This window comes from Terrapene carolina, unplaced genomic scaffold (genome assembly GCF_002925995.2).
Source record: "Terrapene carolina triunguis isolate 2854851 unplaced genomic scaffold, T_m_triunguis-2.0 Scaffold189, whole genome shotgun sequence".
Taxonomy (NCBI): domain Eukaryota; kingdom Metazoa; phylum Chordata; order Testudines; family Emydidae; genus Terrapene; species Terrapene triunguis.
The window spans coordinates 6,017,805-6,043,357 of NW_020664540.1; the positions used below are offsets into that span (position 1 = coordinate 6,017,805).

At 43.8% G+C, this 25,553-nt stretch overlaps 1 protein-coding gene across 1 annotated transcript in view; it reads right to left on the reverse strand.

Moving 5' to 3' along the window:
* MTHFD1 (methylenetetrahydrofolate dehydrogenase, cyclohydrolase and formyltetrahydrofolate synthetase 1) overlaps positions 1 to 25,553 on the reverse strand; it is a 72,638-nt gene that overhangs the window by 7,346 nt on the left and 39,739 nt on the right. Inside the window, exons 16-26 of the mRNA XM_026654220.2 lie at positions 24,057 to 24,159; positions 19,819 to 19,895; positions 18,900 to 19,040; positions 15,301 to 15,369; positions 11,060 to 11,171; positions 10,808 to 10,947; positions 9,597 to 9,638; positions 8,482 to 8,582; positions 7,215 to 7,392; positions 4,901 to 5,008; positions 3,837 to 3,989 (exon numbers count right to left, since the gene is read on the reverse strand). Coding sequence (XP_026510005.1) covers positions 3,837 to 3,989; positions 4,901 to 5,008; positions 7,215 to 7,392; positions 8,482 to 8,582; positions 9,597 to 9,638; positions 10,808 to 10,947; positions 11,060 to 11,171; positions 15,301 to 15,369; positions 18,900 to 19,040; positions 19,819 to 19,895; positions 24,057 to 24,159 — 1,224 coding nt within the window. The remainder of the gene's footprint in view (positions 1 to 3,836; positions 3,990 to 4,900; positions 5,009 to 7,214; positions 7,393 to 8,481; positions 8,583 to 9,596; positions 9,639 to 10,807; positions 10,948 to 11,059; positions 11,172 to 15,300; positions 15,370 to 18,899; positions 19,041 to 19,818; positions 19,896 to 24,056; positions 24,160 to 25,553) is intronic.

Sequence of the window (25,553 nt, forward strand, 5' to 3'; positions counted from 1 at the left end):
AGCGGCGCGTGAGCGGCAGCAGCAGCGGAGGTGAGCTAGGGCGGCCGGGGCACATTTTTAGGGGCGGCATTCTGGCGCCGGCCATACCGCCCCTAAAAATGTGCCGCCCCAAGCACCAGCTTGTTTTGCTGGTGCCTAGAGCCGGCCCTGGTTGCAGGGTCAGGGCTATAATCATAAATCTCCTATTAATCCTGATGTGATTGTGTCTATTAGAGTTAGAGTTAATGTCTTGCCCATAAAAAGTACTTTCGACATTTGGAAAGCAGGACTGACTTTGCAGTCCTGACGCTATGGGAGAACAAGCCGGCTCTATTTGGTTTTAATTTCTGAAAACATCCCTCTCTCATACATCTGATCTAAGATACGTAACCCCGTGGTTCACCAACATTTAAAACTCTCCAAAAGTCATTGGATTAAATTCTGTGTTGTTTGCAATGAATGTAACTAATGATGGGAAAGGGCTCCATTTCTTTCATCGGGTCCCAAACACAAAGCGCTCTTTTTAAAGATGACTGAGATTATTTAAGTGAGACATGACTAATTCCTTCATCATGGGTAATTTAGAAATATTTACACTGCCACGTTCTTCTTGTTCAATCAACGAATGCAGCATTTGGTTCTTGGACAGTTACCACTTGCAGCAAGAAGGGATAACACTCTCCATGCCCTATCCACTCAGAAACTACATTTAATAACTTGCATCTGAAGAAGTGAGGTTCTTACCCACGAAAGTTTATGCTCCCAATACTTCTGTTAGTCTTAAAGGTGCCACAGGACCCTCTGTTGCTTTTTACATTTAATAAGTCTTCTACCGGCATCTGCCCAAACAGCACTAGATTCCTCCCATCCAGATTTTCAGGCGCTCCTTTAACGCTGATGTTATTTCCTTGGACATGATTGTCTGTAGCTCCCTTTCACTCTGCACTGTTTACATCAGCCATTTAGGGTGGTGATCCCATCAGATTTCTCATTGGATCCTGTTCCGACCATGGTCATCTCCAGCTGATGATGCCACTTCCCCACGTCTATGTGGTTTTTATTGCTCTTTTTTCCCCCCCTTCAAACAAACCAACCAATTTGGAGGCAGTGACTGAATCTAATTTAATGGATTAGATGCAGCTCAAGTCTGAGAAAACTAAACACAATGCCTGTGATTTAACTTTGTTCACATGGCACCAACACTGTTTCCATGTCTGTAAGTAGCAACTATGCCACTGGGGATCAATAACCTTCAAGATGCTCTAGGAATCAAATTGTTGAGCGTGCCTGAGCCATGAAGAATTATGTGAATTCTCATTAACGACTAAGCACGGAAGGTCTGAGCAATGGTAACAATATTACTCTTTCAGGATACTTAAAACTCATTTTCCAGGGTTTTTTTTTTTTTTTTTAACGTCAGGGACTGTTTGTTTCTAGTTAAATAGATGCTTTTTTTTTTAAGCATGGATTTAAAAGGAACATTCAGCTGTTTAGGGAGGCAGGCAATTCCTTGCTCGTCATGACTAACTGACTTTGTTTCCTCTTCTACTCGGTGTTAAAAATCAATAATTTAATTTTTTAAGATTTCCTCAAACACAACAAAATCTAGTTACAATGAAGTGATTAAGATTCAAACCCACAGATCTAAAGCACTACTCATCATTTCAACTGTATTAAAGTCAAGTCTAAGAGCACTAGTGTTACATTTGAAAGGGGGATTTCAGTACTCAAGAATGATAATAGCAATTTGGCACAGTGCTGGCAAGCATAACGCAAGTCTCCCTCTACAACTCTAGTAATACACATTCATCCTGACCTTCCCCACCCTAGCTATTCTGGTCTCTACTAACCAGAGTGAATGGACCCTTTTGCCAAATTATATTGTGATTTTACAATGTGGACAAATATCAGATAAAGACCAAATTCATTTCACTTCTGACCCAGGCTAGATTTGAGCTCAGGTCTCTGGAGATAAAAACTGCATTAATAGTCTTACTGATATTTGCACAAACAGTACTACTTTGTCAGTGATAGTCCACCTTGACAAAGCAACCCTGGACTTCTGAGCGCATGCACTTTTTTCTTCTTTTAAGTTCATATGGTTTTAGGGTTACAGGAAGCAAGCTGCTGTTGGCTACAGGTAAGAACATAGGAATGGCCATACTGGGTCAGACCAATCATTCAGCTAGCCCAGTATCCTGTCTTATGACAGTGGCCAATGCCAGGTGCTTCAGAGGGAATGAACAGAACAGGCAATCATCGAATGATCTAACCCTCTGTTGTCCAACGAGCCATCTCCTGTTGTCCACTCCCAGCTTCTGGCAATACAAGACTCAAGTTTTTAAATTACAAACACTACCACTTCAAAATTAGGTAAAGATGTTAAAGACTCTTTTGTCCTACAACCTGTATTTTCCTATTTATATCTGATAATTGACTTTACAGTAAGGGGCAGTTGAAATGTGCATCTCGCTATCAAATATATTGCTTCCTTAAATTGGGGAGTTGAAATGCTATTGACTTTCCTGTAGCACTTGGACCTTCCCCTTTCAATGAAATGGTTATGAACTTTCCCAATTGATTTTTGTCCTTTATTTGGCAAATGGAGCTTGCTTCCTCATTGCCTTGTGCTCCCCATTTGGTTTACTTCTTAGTATCAGCAGCAGCAATAGAGTATGAATCAACTGTTTACTGCAAAGCAGGAGGAGGAGCTTACCTTGCTTTTGATGCATTCAAGTAGTTTTTTAACTAATTCTCTGCAGCTATACAGAGCCTTTAGCTACAGAATTTCAAGGCACTTTACAGTTAGAAACTCCAAGCCACAGAACACGCTTGTGAACTAAGTATTATCCCCATTCTGCAGACAGGGATGCTCAGGGAAGTTAAGTAGCTTGTTCAAGGCCAGTGTTATTCTGGGAGTCTTTGCTGTAATTAACATTCCTTCAATCACAATCATAACAAGGAAAGTAATAAATATCCCATTGCATCACTGACTGTATAGTGCACATTGAGTGCTACTTCTAAACAGACTAAATTACCTCTGTAATATTACGGAAAAGGAGTGACTGGTGTTCTATCAGTGGTATATGCAGGTGCTGTGCTGGACAGACACTAATTACCCAAAGCCCTTTCAACGTAAGATGGGACAGCTAGCAGGGAATTCTCTGTTAGGCCCCTGAGAACTCAAACCCTGGGGTGCAGATCTGGAGAGGAAGTGTTAGTCACATGGCAAGTTGTGTGGCCCTCCCTTTTTGCCCTGGCTCATGAAGAAATTGGCACTGGTTAGGGCTAGGTGTGGAACTGGACTTGCCTTCACTACTGGCTGAATTGGTGCCACTGCAATTGATGCAGCAGCATCGATTTAGTGGGTCTGGTGAAAATGCGGTAAGTCGATGGGAGAGCACTCTCCCATCAACATAGTGCGGTGTAGACACCGCTTTAAGTCGATCTAAGCTACGTCGATTTAAGTTACATAACTTGTGTAAGTTAAATCAACTTACAGCGTTGGTATAGACCAGGCCTCAGGGACCACGCGTAAGGTCAATTAATCAGCCGCATTTATGTTGCTGCTGGATATTGGAATTATTTGAAGGAACTGAGGGGGTCTGTTTATTTTAGCATATTTTAAAAAAAACTATCAAGGGCATCCAGCGCATTGTACAGACACTCCATTGGGAGCACTACATTGACACACTATTACTACACTCTGTAAATCTACATCGATAAGATGTATGGGATGCAGAGTTCCCTCTTGTAGGATACCTGCAAGAACCACTGATTCAAACCACTGGAATGCACACGCATTTTTTCCAAACGTTTTTCCTTTATGGAGCTGAGGTTTTAACTATGACACTTACCGTTCCTACCAACGGATACAGGAATCCAGCACCTACACTGGCCCTGATGTCTCGAATAGGCAAGATAAAGCCTGTAGGCACGCCTTTCTTCTCTGGGTCATGAGACAACGACAGGTGAGTTTTAGCCATGCAGATAGGCAGATTTCCAAATCCCTGGGGAAACAAGAAGGGGAAAAAAAAAGATCATTTGTAAAGTGCAAAAATAAAAAACTTTCATCTATGTAATCTGCTTGGTTCTGCCATTCTTTGGATTAACAGACCATCTCATCTCTCAGTAACTGCTTTTCCTACAACCTGAGAGATACAGAACTGATTTGACAGTATCACCATTCCTCTTCTCTCCAGTAACTAAGGAAAAAACAAACGTTGTCATGGCCAGATCCAATCAGAGAAGAGGTTAATGCTTTTGTAGGAATCCAATATGTAACTGAGCGTTTTTGTGTTGTTGTTTTTTCTTAATTCATTTTGATTTTAACAGCTCAAAATTAAAGTTCTCAGCCCATCTGAAGTCTTTAGATTATCTGATCAATATAATTGCAGGGTGTGAGGAACCAGCAATTACACGGCTATGATATGAATGGTCTGTAGAATATAAAGGGATATGTAAGAAATATGAAAACGGAGCAGCCATACAAATAATTGCACAAAAGAAGGTTCTCCAAAAGAGAAGTCATTCAAAACACGCCAGACACCGAGAAAACACCTAGCATCTGCACAGCACTCAGCTTCCAAACCCTTTACAGACATGAACTCTCATAGCCTAGCTGCAAGGGATGGAATTATCACCAGTGCCCTATTACAGAAGGGGAAAGAGAGACCAGCTAGGATGGTGACATGACTTAAAATGTCGGGCGAGGCAGTGTTTCAATCAGGGTAAGTTCCTACCCAGAACAACACCCTTTTCCCAGTAGCTGTGCCCAATGGCTCCAGTCTGTAGGTGCACGGTTTGATTAGCACGGACACGGCTCTTCATATACGGAATTCACATTTTAAAAACACAACTGTTTAGTGCAGATGTTTTAAAGGGGGAAAGACAATGGGCAACAATGACCTGGAGAACTCACCTGCTTAGTGTACACTACAACTTTCTGCTCTGCCTCTGGAGATAGCTCAATGTCCTCTGCCCCATAAATCTGCTGTGCAATAATTCTGATCTTCTCTACAACTGGGAGCTAGAAAAAAGAAACAAGTCAATGATGGCCAGTCTATCAAGGGCTGTCACATCACAGAAGCTCTTCAGTCCTGTAACATGTCAAGGGATGCGCAACCTGCAGCTATTACAACAATTTCTATTTGCAGATCTATAGAGCTCTACAATAATTTGAGGGTTTTCAAAACAGGTTTCACTTAATCACATTACAGCGGTTTCTTTTGACAGTAGGACAAACAAGACTCATTTATTGTCACCAGAAGCAAGAAAATATGCGTAAACATTCTTTAAGCTGAGCTTACATGTTAACCATCCAACCTGGTTACAACAGTGAAACACTTACGGGGGGGCGGGGGGAGGGAAAGGTAACTTTTGAAAGAAAGTCCAAAGCACTTCTAGGTACTCAGGGAAACAAACAGCATGTAAGAGAGGATAAGGAAGGAAACTCAGCATCTGTTAAGGTGAACAAATTGATTCAAAAATATAACATAGCATTTCACTAGGCCCTTAGACAGCTGTCTGCTACAGAGGAAGACCTGAAGAAGAGCTCTGTGTAAGCTCAAAAGCTTGTCTTTCTCACCAACAGAAGTTGGACCAGTAAAAGATATTACCTCACCCACCTTGTCTCTCTGCTATAGAGGAAGTCAGACATGTTCAAGCCAGAACCTGGTGGTTAGTGTTTGACACTAGATTTGGAGAGAATGACTGGAAGATGTATAAGCCAGGCTCATGGACCATTTAGTCACTCTCACTGGAGCACTGTGAAACTTTAGCATGAATATCTGGCACTGGCTTTCAATAAAAGCATCAAACTTTGGCACATCAGTCAAGTTTTTCCAAAAGTGATGAGTGATTTTGGTGCCCAACTCAAGACAGCTTAAGAGGCATGATTTTCACGGGGTTGCTACTTGGCATTTTCTGATAATCAGACCCCTTTAAAAGTGCGTCCGGCTGGGCACGCCAAAAACTGAGGTCAGTGCAGCACCCACTCGCCCACAACAAAGTGGGGGGAGGGACATGTGTACTTTAAATATGAAATTATCATCAAATCAGTGTTTCTGGGGTGGCTCTCCAGTGTGTATGTAAGCATGTCCCCTTACCTTTTCCTTCCTTCCTTCACTCTGTCCCCCATGCCCATGACATACTGACATCCAGGAAGTTACCCTCCTTTTGGCTGAAGAACGCATGGGTCTCTCCTTGGCTAGTAAGTCATTAATTGCAATGCAAAGCATCAAGGGGAAAATGGGAAATGAAGGATTAAAAGCAAGTAGAACATGGAGATGTCCTCCATATTCTTAGAAGAGATACAGAAAACTCCAGAATGGGGAAGGTGTGGACGAAAACTGAACTACAAGAGCACATTACATCTGTAACAATCTTAGAATTACTTGAAACATCCATCAACTCTATTTATAAACCACATTCCCAGTTACTTGCAGTATTTTTAACGTATCACTTAGCTTCCATGTATTTAGAACAGATGAGTTTCAATCCTTGTGAGACATTAAATGATTATTTGATTACTCTGCGGACTCGAGACAATAGAGTTCAAATCAAATTCGTCCTTGGATATAAAATAAATTGATCACGTATTTGTTCTGTGGTCAGGCAGGCAGATTTCACTGAGCTCCACCCCATGCAAAGCAAGAGGCACATTCTGAAGTTCTAAGAAAGATCATAAGTGGAGCAAAACATCTCTCCTGGTCTCTTCATTTCAGTCTATGGCCTGGAAAATGCATCTAAGTCTGAGGAGTAAACACCCCCACTGCCCTGCTCCATGGTTGCCGACAGTAGACGTGCTTCACACTCGGAGTTCCACTCAGTTGTCCAAAACGCAAGGAAAGAGACTTTACAATTCACTGCCCAGACTCAAAAGATCTAGGATCCAAGGGAAGTCTCAGATTTTAGGGTGATCTTCGGCTACTTAGAGCAGTTGTTTTCAACCTTTTTACATTTGCACATCCCTAAAAAAATTTCAAATGGCGGTGCGGACCCCTTTGGAAATCTTAGACATAGTATGCCGACCCCCAGGGGGGTCCACAGACCACAGGTTGAAAACCACTGACTTAAGAGCAACTAAATCTAGGCAACTCCAACAAATGGATACAATGCACTTCCGTGAAGTATCACAGACCACAAAGCATGTCTGTAATTCTAATCCGTAACGTCCTCAAACATTTCTGTTAAAGTCACATGAGCTCTCCCCTGGGGTCAAGGCATGTTCTCACCTCCACATTGTAGAGAAACTTGAAGTTACTCGGTTCCTGTGAGGCTCTCTGGACGGCCCGAGCCAGAGCAACAGCTCCTTTCCCCCCCTCTGCCCAGTGAGTGCACTTCACCGCATCATACGCCCCCGCTTCTTTTGCTAGTTGAATGACCAGTTGCAGCTCAGCCTCTGTATCAGATCTGTAAAGATGACAATGTATTCACATGTAGGACTCAGACCATTTGTTTGCCTGTTTTAAACATACAGCATATATCTTTCCCTCCAAAATATCCTAAAATGCTGAACAAAGCAATCCTAGAAACCAGCAGACCCTCTGTAACAGTCAGGAGAGATTTTCATACAGGCCTCCACTATCTCTGTGAAAGAAGCCGGTCCACAGCAGCACAGCCAGCTCTCTCCCCAACTCCTGCAGTCTATACAGAAATCTATGACCGACAGAGCAGCATCCTGTATTTTCAGCTGTTCCTGTCCTATATAGAGGTCAGCGTCACCAGCATAATTCTTGTGCTAGGAAGCAAGAGACTACCATGAAAGCTAATACCACTGTTGGTCTATGGACGGAGATTGGATGGATATAATGCACTTCTCTTAGACGCAAAAAATGATATTGTGCTACATATCAGAAACTATTCACTTAGGGTGGCAAATCCTTAGCTGATTACTCAGTTTCAGACTGGCTACAATCTGCAACTGGAATCAATTTAATACCAGTTCAAAGCTTTGTTGCTTGTATAAAAAGGGACAATAGCTACAACATAGAATCATAGAATATCAGGATTGGAAGGGACCTCAGGAGGTCATCTAGTCCAACCCCCTGCTCAAAGCAGGACCAATCCCCAGACAGATTTTTACCCCAGTTCCCTAAATGGCCCTCTCAAGGATTGAATTCACAACCCTGGGTTTAGCAGGCCAATGCTCAAACCACTGAGCTATCCCTCCCCCCATACAGAGACTATTATGTACTTAATCTTCAGGACACCAGAAGCATCTTCCGATCACAATCATTTGGCTGGCAAGAATGAAAATTATTGGCTCAATAATTAACAATCCTATTTTATCAAGATTAAAACTAGGGAAAGAATTTAAGAGACTGACAAAGGAGCTCTCAATAATATTTATCAGACAATTTTGTTCAATGCAAGATATTAGTTGGTAGCAGTTTATACATTAGTTGTATAGAAAGCAAGAAAAAGTAACATTTCAGAATACTGGCACTTCACACTTGTGGAATGGCTGCAAACACAGCTCTGACTACTAGTCTCACTTACTTGAAAGCATTGACAGCCACTACTACGGGAGTGCCAAAGGTCCGGGCATTCTGGATTTGTTTGCCTAAGTTACTACAACCTAATGCCAAGAGCTGAAGATTCTGTAACGATAAAAGTGAGAAACGAGATACAATTTGTGAGGAGCAGTGAAACTTCGACCAGGAATCTATGACTTTAATAGCAGATGGAACTAATAATGATAAAGGAATGATCATTTCTAACCAGAACAATGAAATCAAAGAATTATTACTAGCTTAACAGCTTAAGATAACTTCAGTTAGTTTCAGCTGCCAACCAAAGGTGGAAGGAATCAAGTCTCTGAAGTCCTTGATTTCCTTTTAATCCATTCCCTGCATAAGCAGAGACAGAAGCTCAATAACGCCTACAGTAAAGCCTCATTTTCATCCATGACACATTCTTGTGAAGTGTTGAATGTCATTAACACTGAATTTCGTGACACTTTGAAGTTTGTGTTAACAGCTTTGGGTTTATGCATATTTACATTTGCAGTGTTTCAGGTTATCAGGATGGGATGCTGGCCATTTGATTACTAGTTGTGCAAAGGGGAATTCACATAGAAGTTCCACAAGCGAAGACGTGAGCCTCAGTATTACACAGGGGCCATGCGAATTAGCCAAGTATACAAATGCATCCATGTAGAGTTATGACTTTAACCTATTTCCCTCCCACACTTGCAAAAACAATAATCCTCTGATGCTAAGAAAGTCTGTGAAAGGAGTAATTACACAGAAACCCTGAATAGTTGAAGTGACAGTGTTTCAGCAAGGCAATTAATCTATACACGGCTCCAGCACTGAAGGGGTCATAGGCAACAGAATGGATATTACCATGAAAAAAAAAAATTGAGCACTTGGACAATTACATGAGCTCAGGAGAAACCAAAAGCTCTGAACACTGACTAGGTCAATTACGATAACTGCTTGAGAGGGCACAGCCAAACTGTCATCATAAAAATGAAACATTACAGGCTAAGATACGAAATACTCTGACAGCAGCAGAAGTGATGCACACTAGTTATTGGTCGTGCATTGCATGACAATTAAAGCAGCTGGTTAGCCAATGGCAACAATTGGATTTATAATGATCAGAATTACCTCTTCAATGTATTCCTTTGGTAAGGGTACCCCAGCAGTGACCTGCAAGAAACCCAAGAGACTCCTATGAATGCTAGCAATTTGCACTGAGTTGTATCTCATTTCAGGTTAAGAATTAGACCCTAATCTGCAGTCGCCTTTCTTCATAACACTCGCTCATCTTTTTTTTAATACAAAGATATTGCAGAGATTACATATCCCGGATGTGACAGAGATGTCCTAGAGTGCAGAGACTTCATTACAATAATAAAACAAGCAGGGCATGCATCTCTAATGTACCAAACAAAATCATGTACAGTCTTCAGGGATACATTATTAACGTTTACTACTGACAGTCTCAAAACAAAAGCATGCACACGACAGATTGTCCAAAGAGCCAGTGGCACACACAAGAGCTCGTTAGTAAAAGGATATACAACTCTACAGTCCAGGCTGGGAAAACAACACCCAAATGTGATTCACTTTGCTAACAATCATTTTAGCTTCTCAGACCTGGGAAGGCTCCAGGGCGGAGACGAAGGCTACAGGGGATAATGGACTGGGGAAAAGACTATGCGGGAGCAGAAGGAGACACAGGTGGAAGGCAGAAAGGACCAAGAGGGGAGGAGGCAGGCGAGGGCTGACAACTGCAAAATTCTAGATTCGCTACCAATGTGGGTGGAGGTTTCCAGTTCCTAGGAGAACTTTGCTTTGAGAGCTCTTTGGGACAAAGGCTTCATCTCCATACCACAGGGAGAGCACGTACCACAGTGTTATTTGGTAGCGTCCTCAGAAACCATACGGGCAAACAAGACAGTGTAACAGGGATTTGGCCACCAGAGGGAGCCACAGCTGCCAGATTGCTTCACCAAATCAAGTGGCGAGTAGAGTCTATGGAAGGCCAGAAAACAAAGCCTGACAGAAGGCTCCTCTATTGGAAATAATTGCAAAAGTGCCTCTCCGCTCAGCACCCGCTGAGGCAGCTGAGTTGTTCTGGAACAGCAGGGCTTAAAAACCCCCACAGAATCGAGTTTGCAAGAGTCAGATACAAAACAAAGTGTGGATTAATGAGCCAGACATATCCCCAGGGGTGAAATCCTGGCCGCAGTGAAATCCATGGAAGTCAGGATCTTAGCCCGCTTTTACCTCTAGCTACACACAGGACTTCAAAAGGATTCATTTATAACAAGAATTGTCCCTTGGGCCTACAGAAAGCATTGCCTAGTACTCACAGTGGGTCCTCCTCCATGCATTTTCAGAGCTCTGACAGTGGCAACCAACACAACCACGTGGGGCCGGAGGCCAGAATACCGGCACTTAATGTTGAAAAACTTTTCCATGCCAATGTCTGCTCCGAAACCTGCTTCTGTTACTGTAGACGGAATAAAGAGCGCATTAAAATGGTGGGCAGAGTTGTGGGTTATTTTTGGGGTTTTTTTTAAGTCTCTTTTCCAAGAGGAAAGACAGCAAACATATAAATTTACCAACAAAGCCTTCCTGACCCACGAGCTTCAGTGCAATTTTATCTGCCAGGACGGATGAGTTGCCATGTGCGATGTTGGCAAAAGGTCCAGCATGAACGAACACTGGAGTCCCCTGGAAGAGAGAGAGGGCAGGAAAACACAAAAAAGAGAAGATTCAGTTACCTTCTGAAACTTTGCAAGGCTAAGGGCCACAGCATTTGAGGTTGAGAAAAATACACTTGTGGCAAACAGCAGTTCTTAAAGCCTTCTGATCAAACGTTCATTCCCAGTAGTAAGAATCTGAAGCAAACAGGATTTTAATAATCTGCAGAAGTGGAGATATTAATCTTCCCAGGAAAGAGATGGCTAAATTTATAACAATACTTTGCACTTCTGTAGCACCTTCCGTCTGAGGCGCTCAAAACGTTTCACAAACATTATATCGTCCACGTATTACAGACAGAAAAACTCAGGCAGAGAGAGATTAAGGCCCACATTTTTAAAGGTATTTAGGTGCTGCTGAGCTCAGGTACAATTCTTACATTTTCCAAACAAAATAACAGATTTATTCTGCTCAGGGCTGGGAGACAGAAAGGGTAATGCAGTCTAGGGACTGAAGCAAAGGTCTGGCAAAGGGGACTCCTGGGTTCTAATCCCAGCTGTGCTGCTGACTTGCTGCATGACCTTGGCAAGTCACTGAGGCCCAGATCTGTCAATGGGATTTAGGCTCCTAAGTACCTAATTCCTTTCTGAAACTGATTTAGGCTCCAAAAAATCTGGGCCTCAGATCATGCAGCATGCTAATCACAGAGCTGGGATTAGAACCCAATGGTATGTCTACATTGCAATTAAAACCCCGTGGCTGGCCAGTGCCAGTTGACTCGGGCTTGCAGGGCTTGGCTTAAGGGGCTGTTTAATTGCAGTGTAGATGTTCAGGCTCACGGTGGAGCCCGGGCTCTAGGACCCTGCAAAGTGGGAGGGTCCCAGAGCTCAGGCTGTAGCCCAAACCCAAATGTCTACACTGCAATTAAACAGTCTGCGAGCCCAAGCCCTGCGAGCCCGAGTCAACTGGCACTTGCCAGCCGCAGGCGTCTAATTGCAGTGTAGACATACCTCAGGAATCCCCATTCCCAGACCAGTGCGTTAGTCACTAGACTGGGCTGCATCTTCTATCTCCCAGCTCCAAGCACCATAAATCTGCACTAGTTTTTGTTTAGAAAATGTAGGAGTTGAACCTAGCAAGTAGAGAATGCACCATCATGGAGGCTCCTGGTCTCTGGGGGTATGTCTATACTGCAGCTGGGAGCAAGCCTCCCAGCCTCGGTCATGCTAGTGCGCTAAAAATAGCTGTGTAGCTATAGTGGCTCAGACTGGAGCGTGGGCTCTTACGTCCCATCACCACAAGTCTATGGACCTGGGCTCCCAGACGCAATGCAGACACTCTCTGGGTACACGTGCATGTGGGTGTAAAGAGGTTGTGTAGGTAAAGGGGAAGAGTGGTAAGGAAATGACTCTTTCTGGGTGATTCAGGCACCATGGTGACTGGCTCTAGTTAAGTCCTCTCCAGCCCTCCTCACGCAGAGAGGTTACTTACCAGTAACTGGAGCTTCTTCAAGATACGTGGCCCCTATCTTTATTCCATCATGGGTTACACATGTGCACCATGCACCTGGAGAATTTGAAAGCGGTGTCCGTTGGCCCACGCATGCGCCTCGGCTCACCTCGTGCCTCCGACTGAGGGGATAAAGGCTCTAGAGGAGGTGTCCGTGGCATAGACCGCATATTGGAGAGCGGTCTTCACTACCACTTTTCCTTCGTCTATCAGTGCCTGGAAACAAGCTCTGTCCTGTTGTGGAAGACTGTCAGTGAACTCCACCAACTTGGAGCAGTTCAAAAAGTCATATTTGGCCAGTAGTGCCTGATAGTTGGCTATCTTCAACTGGCGGCTAGAAGACGGAAAGACCTTTCTCTCCAGTAGGTCTAGATATACCTTCTTTGTCAACAGGGGTAGATTGGGGGTGTTGCTGTCTAGCCCTTTCGGAAGCTGCTTGGACTACCAAAGAATTGGGAGAGGAGTGAGAAAACAAAAACTCAGACCCTTTGGCTGGCACATAATAGCATTTTTCAGCCCTCTTGGGGGTGGGAGCGCAGGTAGTGGATGTGTGCCAAACAACCCTAGCTGACTCCATTATAGCCTCATTAACGGGGAGCGCTATTTTGTTGGATCCAGATGGGTAGAGGATGTCCAGGAGTTTGTGCTGGAATTCCTGAACCTCTTCCACGGGATAATCCTCTTCCAAGATAATCCTGGAACTGCCTGAACTCATCGGGGAGGGGGAGACATAGAGGTTACCGCTTCCTCTGGAGATGATGATGGCAGGCTTGCTGGCTCTGGCGGAACCGCCGAATCTGGTGTGTCTTGCTCTTCCTCTTCGGAAGGATCTGAGTGCCTCCTTCCAGGGGAGGAAAGCAGCGACTCTCTAGCAGACCTCACCGACTTTGCGTGGGGGGTGCCCGGTTCCAGGGCCCCCAATATAGCCAGTAGGAAGGGTTGAAAGGGTGACGTGCATGCTACCATGTCACAGGGTGCCAGTGGCTCAGAGCTAAATGAGGAAGTTGGTCCCAAGGTGGTATAAGTGTTTTGGGTGGCGGAGGAGATGTAGGGTAAGGAAATGAAGGAAATGAATGGAGCTTGATGTTTATGGGCTTTCTTGTCAAGCCTCTGGGACTTAGGACACACTAAGTTCTCTTGGGCTAAAGTGCTGGGCTTGCTCAGAGCCCAGTCTGACTTCTTTGAAGTGTATTTTGAGGAAGACTTAGTCTCACACATATCCTGAGAAGATCCCACTAGGGGGTTCTATGGAGGCAGATTCTCCGGCACCAGTGTAGCATTTAGCAGCAGGAGGTTCACTCCTTGCTGAGTCAGACCAATGTACAGGGAGGTTCCCTGGCCTGGGTCCGACTGAGGGCTCATGGCTGATTCCATAAGGTATTTTTGGAGGTGGAGTTCCCACCCTTCTTGGGTATGGATGGGAAAGGAGCGGCAGATACTGCACCTCATTACAATGTGGTGTTGGTGGTCATCGCTGATCAAGATGATCGTGGGCAACAAGCGCAGTGTGAAGCCTGGAGTCCTGGGATAGACCAATCCCAGTACAGGGTATGGGGGGTCCCCCAACGATTAATCTAACACTAGAACTATGAAAACACTAAAACTACGAACTGTACAAAATGCTAAAACTATTTACCGAGCTAAATCATATTTTAAGGGACGAGACTGATGCTACAGACGCAGAGCAGTTCCGACCCGGACCAGGTGGTGATGAGAAGGAACCGGAGAGGTGATCGGTCCACCCTGCCCTGCCCTTTATCCTCTCGATCCAAGGCACGAGGTGAGCCAGGGCACATGCACGGACCAATGGACATGACTTTCAAATTCCCCAGCTCCAAGCACATGCGTAACCCACAGTGGAATACAACAGGACCCATCACTCGAAGAAGAATGCTCAGTTATTTATTTACTCAAACTGTGGGTGGGGATGGGTGGGGTAAAATGTAGCAAGTGGATGGGGGTGAGAGAAAACATACAGATAAATCATCATCATCTTGCACTCTACTCAGTGGTGAAAGGAGACAGAAACTGGGGGGTGGGGTGCCTCTCGGTGCACCAGCTAAGGAGGAGGGGGAGCTGCAGGGGACGCTGCTACTTCCTTGATCCCTGCCAGGGAAAGAAAAGGGAGCTCCCCATTGCTTTCAGCAAAGGAGAGGAAGCTGCACTTCCTTGATCCCCTTACTCTAGCCCCCCTTGCTCCACCGTAACAACTAGCAGGTATTCAGACGGGACGTGAGGTCATAGGCCTCACATCTGCTCCTCTCCTCCCCCAAATCACAGCCCCCTTTATAAAAATCCTGCTGGAGAAACTTGTGCCAAGCATGGGGAGGAGGGAAGAGATCGAGTCACTGGGAGTTGGCATGAGAGTTCCTTCCAGCAGCCCCAAAGCACATGGGGACAAGCGCCCTTCCCCTGGACAAAATTTCCTCCCTTTAATTAAAAAACAAAACAAAGCAAAAAACCCAGAAACACTTCGTATCCCCCAACTGCTGCTTGAAAGAACGAACGGGAGAGGCAGATCCATTTTTACAGGCATCAAAAGAAATTAAAGCTTTGCAATTTAAATCAGCTTTTCCCAGGCTTCATTTTGAATTTACCAGTCTAGCGAATGTACATACAGAAGCGGTCAATGAAGGAGTGTTCTGCTCACCTCTAACGTCTGCATGAGGTTTGGCTTAACTGCATCTTTCATTAAGACAGCCAGCGCACCAGTCACTCCCTAAGGGAACAAAGGAGAACAGAACATCAATTCCCAAGGTCTACTAAGGCTGCGTTCGTACCATTCTGAAATTCCTAGTCAACACCCAGGCTCTTCCTCCATCACGGTGATCCTTCAAAGAACAGAGCTAGCAGCACTTACTGATGTACCAGTTTCATGATTCAGTGTGGCTCACTGAAGAATGCTACACGCTCTGGTCATGAAACAGGGGGGAGATCGCTGCAGTATGAATAAGACACTCACGTGGAAACAGTGTATTGTGCTAACTGCCTCAGCTTTCAATAGCAGTATTATTTCCTTTCATTGATGGTATCTAATCCCATTTAAGGATTAACAAAAAAAAAAAATCTCAATGTCTTTACTGTATTTTTTTTTTCATTTTAGTATCTAAATTTATATTTACTGGTCTCAGAACTAATGCATCCAACTGCCACATTCTGGCCAGGTCTGTCTGGCAGAAACAATTTTTTAAAGTGAATTTTGGTGCTTGTGAGAAGTGCCCAATTGTCCTCACTGGAGGCTGAAGTCCTCTATTTATCCACAGAATAGGCTCAGCATGGGCAGCAGTAGCTCACCGTTCCACCCTGGAGCCTCAATGCTTCTGATGCCTGCAAAGGGGGAGTGAGTGATCTTATCTTCATGCACATTCCCCATCTATTAGAGCAGGGGTGGGCAAACTTTTTGGCCCGAGGGCCACATCTGGGTGGGGAAATTGCATGCAGGGCCATGAATGTAGGGCTGTGGCAGGGGGTTGGGGTGTGGAAGTGGGTGCGGGGTGCAGGAAGGGGCTCAGGGCAAGGGGTTGGGGTGCTGGAAGGGTGCGGGGTAAGGCAGGGGATTGGGGTGCAGGAGGGGTGTGGCAGGGGGCTCAGGGCAGGGGGTTGGGGTGCAGGAAGGGTGCGGGGTGCAGCAAGGGGCTCAGGGCAGAGATTCGGGGTGTGGGCTCCGGCCCGGTGCCACTTACCTTGAGCAGCTTGGGGTGGCAGCGGTGAGGCAGGCTCCCTGCCTGCCCTGGCCCCGCTCCCGGAAGTGGCCGGCACCACATCCCTGCAGCCCCTCGGAAGGGGGTGGGGCGGAGGCAGAAGGCTCCGCGCACTGCCCTCGCCTGCGGGTACCTCCCCCGAAGCTCCCATTGGCCGCAGTTCTCCGTTCCCGGCCAATGGGAGCTGCGGGAGGCGGTGCCTGCAGGCGAGGGCAGCATGCGGAGCCCTCTGCCCCCCCACTTCCCCAGGGCCCACAGGTGCCAGCCGCTTTTGGGAGTGGCACGGGGCTGGCAATCCCGTGGGCCGGATCCAAAGCCCTGACGGGCCGGATCCAGCTCGTGGGCTGTAGTTTGCCCACCCCTGTATTAGAGTCATTGGAGAGGGCGCTTTTGTGACTGACACCAGTCCACTAGGAACTGAACTGAGACAACTACACAGCCCTGGCAGTAACAATTTTAAGTCACTACCACCAACGACTGGATTTGAACAAGTGAACTAAGATCCACCATCAGTCCCCTGAACCTTCCGGGCTCTTTCACTGAGACAATTTTATTCTCAGCTGGATTATAGTATTCAATTATACACAAGGAGAATTTGCAATTATTAAAAAAAATAACATACTGGTTCATTTAATTCCTGTTTCAATCTCACTCTGAGAAGGTTTTGTTCGCGTTTAATAGATTAATTTTAATTTTACCCAGCTCCAGAAGAAAATAATGAAAAACTGCAAAACAATATTAATGATACTGGACTGCTATATATTTCAGTGAACCCTTCAACAGTTCTAACTATTCTTCCAAACCCCTCAACTGTCTTTATATCCTACAAGGAACTTGTAGCCATTAAGTTTTGCTCCAAAATTTCTTCCTAACTTTCTCAGACTTCCAGACAGAACAGTGATATCATTGCTGCTGTCTGTGCCATGTCTGAAGGGCCTGGGCAGACAAGGCTCTCATTGAGTCAGCTAGAATTTTGCCTGTGTAAGGACTATGGAGGGGCATGGGGGGGTCTTTACTGCATTAGCTTGTGAGACTGAGGCTGCCAAATGTATGGGAAAACACTCGAATGGCCAAGAGAAGCAGTGAGTTAGATTTGATGAGATCCCCCTACTCTGCAACAATTAGGTAAAGAACAATTATAATTCAAGACTGATTTTACCCAAACTCCAACCAGTATTAAAGCACCTCCCTGACAAAGTGCTGTCTGCCTGTGTAACAAGAACGTCTGTCTCCCCTCCCTGAGGTTCTGAGCTAGCCAGGCCTGTTTAACTGGGAAGGTCTTGGGGGCAGGAGTTGAGATTTGAAAAGCTGATTAGTGGATTTGTCACTCTGCTCCCATTCCTTTCAATGGACACTGTGTGGCTAAATGCCCTAGTGGACTTTGAAAGCCTCAACCAGGGCATTTTCAATAAAAGGCCCCCAGTTTTGGAACTTAGGCTTGGTCTACACTGGGGGGGGGATGCTGATGTAAGATACGCAACTTCAGCTACGGGAATACCGTAGCTGAAGTTGACACATCTTATTCCGACTTACCTCCCGTCCTCACGGCGCAGAATCGACGGCCGCGGCTCCCCCGTCGACTCCGCTACCGCCACTCGTTCCGGTGGAGTTCCAGAATCGACGGGGAGTGCGTTCGGGGATCGATATATCACGTTTTAACAAGATGCGATATATCGATTCCAGATAAACCGATCGCTACCCGCCGATACGGCGGGTAGTCTGGACGTACCCTTAGCTTAATTGTTCATCTGCAGAGCCCAAATCTGCTGAATTTTTGGTCACCCTGCAAAGTGACTATTCCACCAAGATTTAAAGTGGGGCAGGATGGGTGGGAGAAGCCTTAGTATTGAGATATTTGTGACAGTTTCTAGTTTGGGATATTGGCCCAGTGGGTGGATTTTTTTATTGGTACATTTCATATGGGGGCCCAGTTTTCTGAAAGGGCTCACTCCAAACAAGGTGAAATAAACAAACATTTCCGAGCATCTCACTATTGTGCTGATTGTTGTCTTCGGCAAACGAGGCTTTTGAAAGATATTGTGCCAAATTCAGCAATTACTATGTAGGCTCAGTTGGGTGTCAAAGGGACAGTGTTAGGCAATGGACAGCGAGTGTTCTTTTTAATGGGAAATAGTGGACTATTTTTTATTTTTTTCACAAGGCTGTTTTCTGGACACCCTGTACTCACTTACGAATGGCTGCATTTTTGTAGGATTCACCTTAATCATAGCATTTTTTGCCATTGCATATTTCCCCATTAATTCTTAGGGCTGAAGCCTCATCTTGACATACAGGAGATAACTAACTAACAGACACACACACACACCCCCACCCACTCACTCTCCTCCCCCCCCCAGGATGAAATTTGAGCCTCATTGAAGTCAAAACTCAAATTGAAGTGAATGAGATCAGGATTTCATCCTAGTTTTCAATAGCCTACAATCCCTTCTATGTGGAAACATCTTCTTATGTTTTACATCAGAGGACTTTTACTTGCAACAGGGAGAGTTTTACATTTAGGGATGTAGCGATTATATGGCTCTCTTACAAGATCATCTGTAGTCACTGGCTCTCCTTTCTTGCTAGAGGCTACCACCATTTTGCCCAATCGTCTTCTCATATCCGCTAGTCCATCAGTGAGTGCCAAGACTGCCATAATTTCACTTGCCACCGTGATGTCAAACTGGGCCTGTAAAAGACAAAAAAAACCCCAAACAAAACCAAAAACAAACAAACAAAAAGAGGAAGCAAAAGAAGTGTCAGGGCTGCTAAGCAGAAATTTTAGCTGCATTGAATTCTTGGAAATATATTTTTGTCATTTTAAAAGAAACAGATCGATAGTATCACAACTAAGAGTGCTTAAAGTTCACTGTGTTTAATTAGGATTTTTCTTCATTTTAAAGAAAAATGCACAGGCACCACATTATTCTACTAATATCATATGAAAATGTATTTCTCTAGGCACACAAGCTAGTTAGTAATTTAGCATCAGAAATCAAGTATAAAGTTTCAGGCTAGAATGTATTTTAAAGAGCAATCTAAGTAATTGGTCTCAATGCTGCAGCATGTGAAAAAACTCTGGTAGTCTCTATAAGAAACAAAGTCCCTGGAACAGCTGTAAATGGTTATTGCTGCACTAAATAAAATGTATTTCCGCATGGTTTTGGTTTTAGGTCTACACTAATCATTCCAGTCCACCATGAAACCAACATTCAGGAAAGGACTTTTTTGGTGACCAAACTTTAAAACCAAATGCGGGAGGATTTGGGGTGGGAATTTTAACACTGCTAGGGGCTCTGCTTCAAATCCTCTCACCTTCATTTGAACAGGGAGACGGCACAATGCATGTTTAATTCCTAGGGGAAGAAACGCTCAGAGAGGTGAACATTACAATTTTATTCAGGGACTGTTTTTCTCTTGCATGCTTCTCAAAGGGTTAAATGGCCCAAGAGCCAGGAAGCAGTTACCGTTCGCGTGAAGCCTTTCTCTGTTGGAGACTGTCCAATAGTGATCTTCCTCAGGAACCTGTCATTTGTGTCCATCACTGCAGGGGGGGATTGCAGAGAGTAAAAAAGAAACCACCACATTAAGCTAATACGTGTGATTTCAAACTTTGAAATATCCATGCTATTGCTCAGAACATTGACATCACCACTAGAGAAGGGGTAGTGATGAAAAGGACAATACTCTTTTTAAACTAAAATACTACTACTACTAAATACACATAACGCTTAAATCCACAGATCTTAAAGCCCTTTTACAAGTTATTACTACATCTTATTTGTATTATGGTAGCGCCTAGAGGTCACAACCGAGATCAGGGGCCCATTGAATTAGGTGCTGTGCAAACACATAGTAAGAGACGATCCCCTGCCTATATAGCTTGCAATTTACACACACAAGACAAAGGGAACAGCAGTATTATAATCAAATATTAATAAAATCTAGCTCTTACATCGTGCTTCTCATCCCTACATCTCAAAACATTTACAAAGGAGGTCAGTAGAGTCCCCATTTTACACATGGGAAACTGAGGCACAGAGAGGCAAAGTGACTTGTCCATGGTCACCCAGCAAGCCAGTGGCAGAGCCAGGAACAGACATTCAAGTCTCCTGACTACTGGTCCAGTGTTCTATCCACTAGGCAACACTGCCACCCCATTTTACAGGTGGAAATGAAGCAGAGAAAGCTAAAGTGATTTGCCCAAGGTTACACAAAGACTGTGTGGCAGAGCTAGGAATCAAATCCACAATCAAAGTCACAGCCCAGTCCCTTAGCCACAGGACCATCCCTCCTCTCTAAAGGTAGCTTGACATTGTCCCTCTGGCTGTCTCATCCCCATTAGGCAACAACAAGAGATTGGGAAAATACTAATGGATGAGAGAGAGAAATAAGAACCCACAAAGAACTGCGTAAAGAAACGCTCAGACACTACAGTTTTAGTATCGGACAGTTCTTTTTTTCTGCATTTCGTAATAGAACTGGGTGTGAGAAATATTCATTCAAATATTCGCTACAGACATCTTATTTCCAGCCAACTGCTTGTAAGTTTAAATGCTTCACAGTATATTGCCAATTATGTCAGTGCCCTTAAGTTCTGGGAGCCAGATATGAGAACACATTTCACTCCCCATTGCTGAGAGATATAGGATAATCTCTGGATTCAATCAAAGAAATCAAAATAAATTAGTCCAATAAATAACTTTTGGTTTGCTTTTGCTAGTAAAATTCTAACCAGCCTGCTGCACAGACCAAAGGGATCATATTTTTAAAGCACTAGGAAAGCACGAACCTCTGTCTGTTGCTGACTACTCAGCTATATTTGCAAAGTGCATTCCTACAATACATCCCAAAGGACTCTACTCCTGACTACAGGGGTTTGGACTGCAAACATGAATTTGGACACAACTTGGGATCTTTAATCACACTGGTTTTAGAAACATCTCCTATAGAATGGGCATGGATTTGTGAGGTAGAAAGTCCTGAATTTTAATCTTAGCTCCATTGTTCTGCCTTTCTATTTCAATTTCCCCCACCTGTAAAATAAGGACAGTCAGCTACTGTCACTGAAGTTGGGCTAATGGTTATTTCCAGTGAACTCACAGGGTAGAGGAAGGGTGCAATATCTGTACAGAGATTTGAAGATGTAAAGTGCTATATAAAAGGGGCAGTGTCACCTATTGAATAGAGCACCAGACGGGAACTCAGGATACCTGGATTCTATTCCCAGTTCTGCCACTGGCTTGCTGGGAGACTTTGGGCAAGTCATTTCACTTCTTCGTGCCTCAGTTTCCCCATCTGTAAAATAGGGATAAGGATACCAACCTCCTTTGTAAAGCACTTTGAGATGTATGGATGAAAAGTGCTACAGAACAGCTAGGTATTGTTATGTAAATGCTAAGTATGATTATTTTGGGGGATTGAACCAGTGAGTGATTTAAAATTTATTTAAAATTTTGTAAAGCCTTTGTAAAAACTAAATTGAAAATTTGTAATGCAATCTTAATATAAAGTTTATAAGAAAATAACTTATAAATGCATTTTTTAAAAACCTGTCGCTATTGGTAGGGTACCTTATTTGTAGATTACAGAACTGCCATAGGTAAAAAACCAAAACACTAAAAATTAAATCAGCAAACAAGCACATAGCTCTACTCACACACACTCGATTGACTTCAAATGACTTGTGTGCTTAAAGTTAAGCAAGTGAATAAGGTGTTTACAACATCAGGATCTACATTTGTATTTTTATTAAAAACTGAGTGGTGTATACTGTTTGTGAACATAAAGCAAAATTGCTTCAGTGTTAAAAAAATGAAAAGTCAATTTAGACTTTCAATACATTGATGCTGTCAAATTTTGGTATATAGATAGGCCAATTTAAAAAAAAAAAAATAGGCTCCTAAATCCATATTTAGGCACCTGAGTGTTGGATTTTAAAAAACAACAACAAATAATTAACTTATTCAAAGCATTTCAGCTTTCTTAGACTTATGGAAGTTCAATACCTCAGAAAATAGGGTAGGTTGCAAATATAGCACAGGATGTTTGCTTGTTAATTTTGTGATTGAATTTGTATTGTTCTCCCAGTAGGATGTTAATGAGTTTCTGGACTTGCCTTTTTAGCATAGATAATGAAACTTCTTAGTTCCTAACTGCAGTAGAATTTCAGATTTTACACAGACACTATTTCTACCAAGGCCTGATCTACATACAGATTTTTGTTGGTATAACTATTTCGGCTAGGGGTGTATGTGATTTTTGTTTTTTAACCGTGATGGTTATACCAAAACAAGCACTAATGTGGATCCAGTAATACCAGTATAAAGGTACCTTATATTACTATAGCCTTTTCCTGTACAAGAAGTGGAATAAAGTAGACTGCTATAAGCATGCTCAGCTAGACCAGTATAGTAAAAGCATTACAACATGTGTGTGTTGACAAGGCCTACTTAAAGAAACAAGTATAAAAAACACACTTCAGCATTGTAAGGCTATAAAATGGGAAGAAAATGAAGAACTAGAAACACGAAAATTTAAAAAATCTGATTTTTTTAAAAAAAATTAAAATTTTAAAATAAATTTTGTAAAAAAACAAAGACTTTATAGTTATTTAAATCATGATTTTTATCCACTGTGGTTCGAACTACAATTTAAATGCTCAAGAGACAACATTATTTTCTTAATGGGATGCCACAGACAGAAGAAGTTTAACATTCACTTCAGAAAAGAGTTATTCAGGCTGAATTACTGTTACTCAAACATTTCTTGCAATAAATAATTAAATACAGAGAGTTAAGCCATCTGTTCCAAGCTATTCTAGAGGGAGTAAAGGTCCAAACAATGCTGTTTCTGACATTAAAAATCACTGTTTTAATTAATCAGATATCATTTCTCGCTGGCAGCTGTAACTGAACCAACTAGGATAGTAGTGAAATCAGCCAATGAAAAGGTTTAAAATCTGCTAACGGAATGACCGGATTAAATTCTACCACACAGCTAGCACAGATCAAAGAAGTGAAATTAATGGATTGAGACAGGAAAAATAAGAGGCAGTGGGGCAGCTTCACAGCTGGTGTAGATTACCATAGTGAGCTGAGGACCTGACCCACTCATCGGTAATGCGAAGGCTGAAGCTGAAAGCCCTGTTGGAGTTCCGTAAGGAAGTAATAGTACCATATCTACCCTAGGGACTTACCAGTATAGTATCTGAGCACCTCACAGTCTTTAATGCATTTATCCTCACAACACCCATGTGCAAGACAACTTTGGGAATCTGGCCCCAAGCAACTTGCCCATGGTCACACAGGAAGTTGGTGTCAGAGCACGGAAGTGAACCTGGTTCTCCCAAGTGCCAGGGCGGCGCTCTTAAGGACTTCCCTTCTTCTCAGCGTGGGGAAGACTAGACAGCTAACCAGGGCTGCCAATCTTTGTATTCTCTCACTGAGCTACTGGAAAAGTCTGAAATACAGCTTTATAGCAATTAACTAAATCTCACCTAAGCACATCAAGATTCAAGCCATCTGTGTCAGCTGCTCTAGGACTGAGACTGAAATAAGAGCCCAAAGGGTGAATCTAGCCTACTGAGCATGCACAATGTCAGACCCCCACGTTTTGCCAGCAAACACAGCTCTCTGTACGTTGACAACGCCTCTTTTCACACATTTGTCATATCCGTCAGTTCAGCTGTCTATTGTTCTGGTACCTCTTTGCCATGTTATGGTGGCGGGATCGATATCCAATCTCACAAATTTTTTTCTCTCTTCATCCGTCAATGTCCCAGGGTCAGTTTTCTCAATACCCAATTTCTGGGGGGAGGAGAGGGGAAAAATAAATAGTCAAAAGGTTGAAGGAAATGAGCCTTTATTAAAATGATGAGCCTTCGCGCAGCAGGTCTCCCCATTTTCAGCAATAAAAGGAGGGAGAGGGTGCCTCTCTAGAGCTACTTCTCCCTGCATAAAGCAGCAGTGGAGAATCTGTTTCTGAAGCACAGTGTGCTACTAGGTAATTGCAAATTCTGTCAGAGGGCAATGCATATAATACAGTCCCTCCCATCACAGCGGGTGTCAAGGTCAACACAGGTACAAGACAGCTAGCAACATTGTAAAGAGGAAGGGAAGCCCCCTCCATCAGCATCCCTAAGAAATCATGCAAAGCTCTACCTTACGTGCCAGGTTCTAACCATAAGTCTCATGTGTTCACACTGATTTCTCATTACTTGGCCTGCGGCCACTGCACACTGCCATAAAGTATTAAAACACTGCTTCTTCAGCACGCTAGATACAGTGCACAAAGGAGGCATTAAACAATTCAGTCACAAGACAGTCAACATCCCAGAAAGTCCTGCCTGAAGACCAGGAACTTCTTGAAGATGGGCAATTTGCCAAGATGCTTGAGAGAGGCATTATCGCATGGAGCCCGATTCAAGTACAAGCTTAGAAATGAGTGAAGCGATGGAACTGATTTAGGAACAGCAAGCATTTTATTTAGACAGCACAGCCCTACGTGTCCCCAGACGAGAGGCAAGAGGGACGCGTTCTCCTCTGTCGCTCTCCTGGGCACAAGGAGTTCTCAGAGCCAGCAGGACTCTCTTTCTGCCAGTTTTATCATCCCCTTCACACCTCCACATTATAGCCAGCAGCGCTGTGGCAGCAGAGGACTGGCAAGGGCTCCCTGCAGAGCCTGTCAGTAACACTCCATATAATAGGCCTGAGCGCTTGATGTGACATAGCCCAGCAAAGGAGGAGAGACTGAAACTGGCAATCAAACATGAGTATCACATGGTGGAGACATTACAGCCAGTTAATGGTACAAAAATGTAGAGTCCCCACAATCAGACTGTTGTTCTTGCCCTCCCAATGGACACCTGTTCTGGATGTACAATATAAAAGTAGTTGTGCAATTCTGAGTGCCTGAGGCTATGTTAATAGGAAGGCCAACTGATTAACCAGCAGACAACTCCAATAACTTCCCCTGAACCTACCACCTAGATGATCTTGTCGCTACTGTGAAATGGAATTGCTAGAGACCAGGAACACACGCTGGCCCATGTTTTTTTGCTGAGCACTAGACAAATGACGCCATTTGCATTTCAAATTCTAGTCATTTAAATGATCGTTGAACAGCTGTGTGCCTAGATGAGTGCAATTCAATGGAGTATTTTTCCATGAAAAAACTGACACACAGAATGTGAAAATAAAGC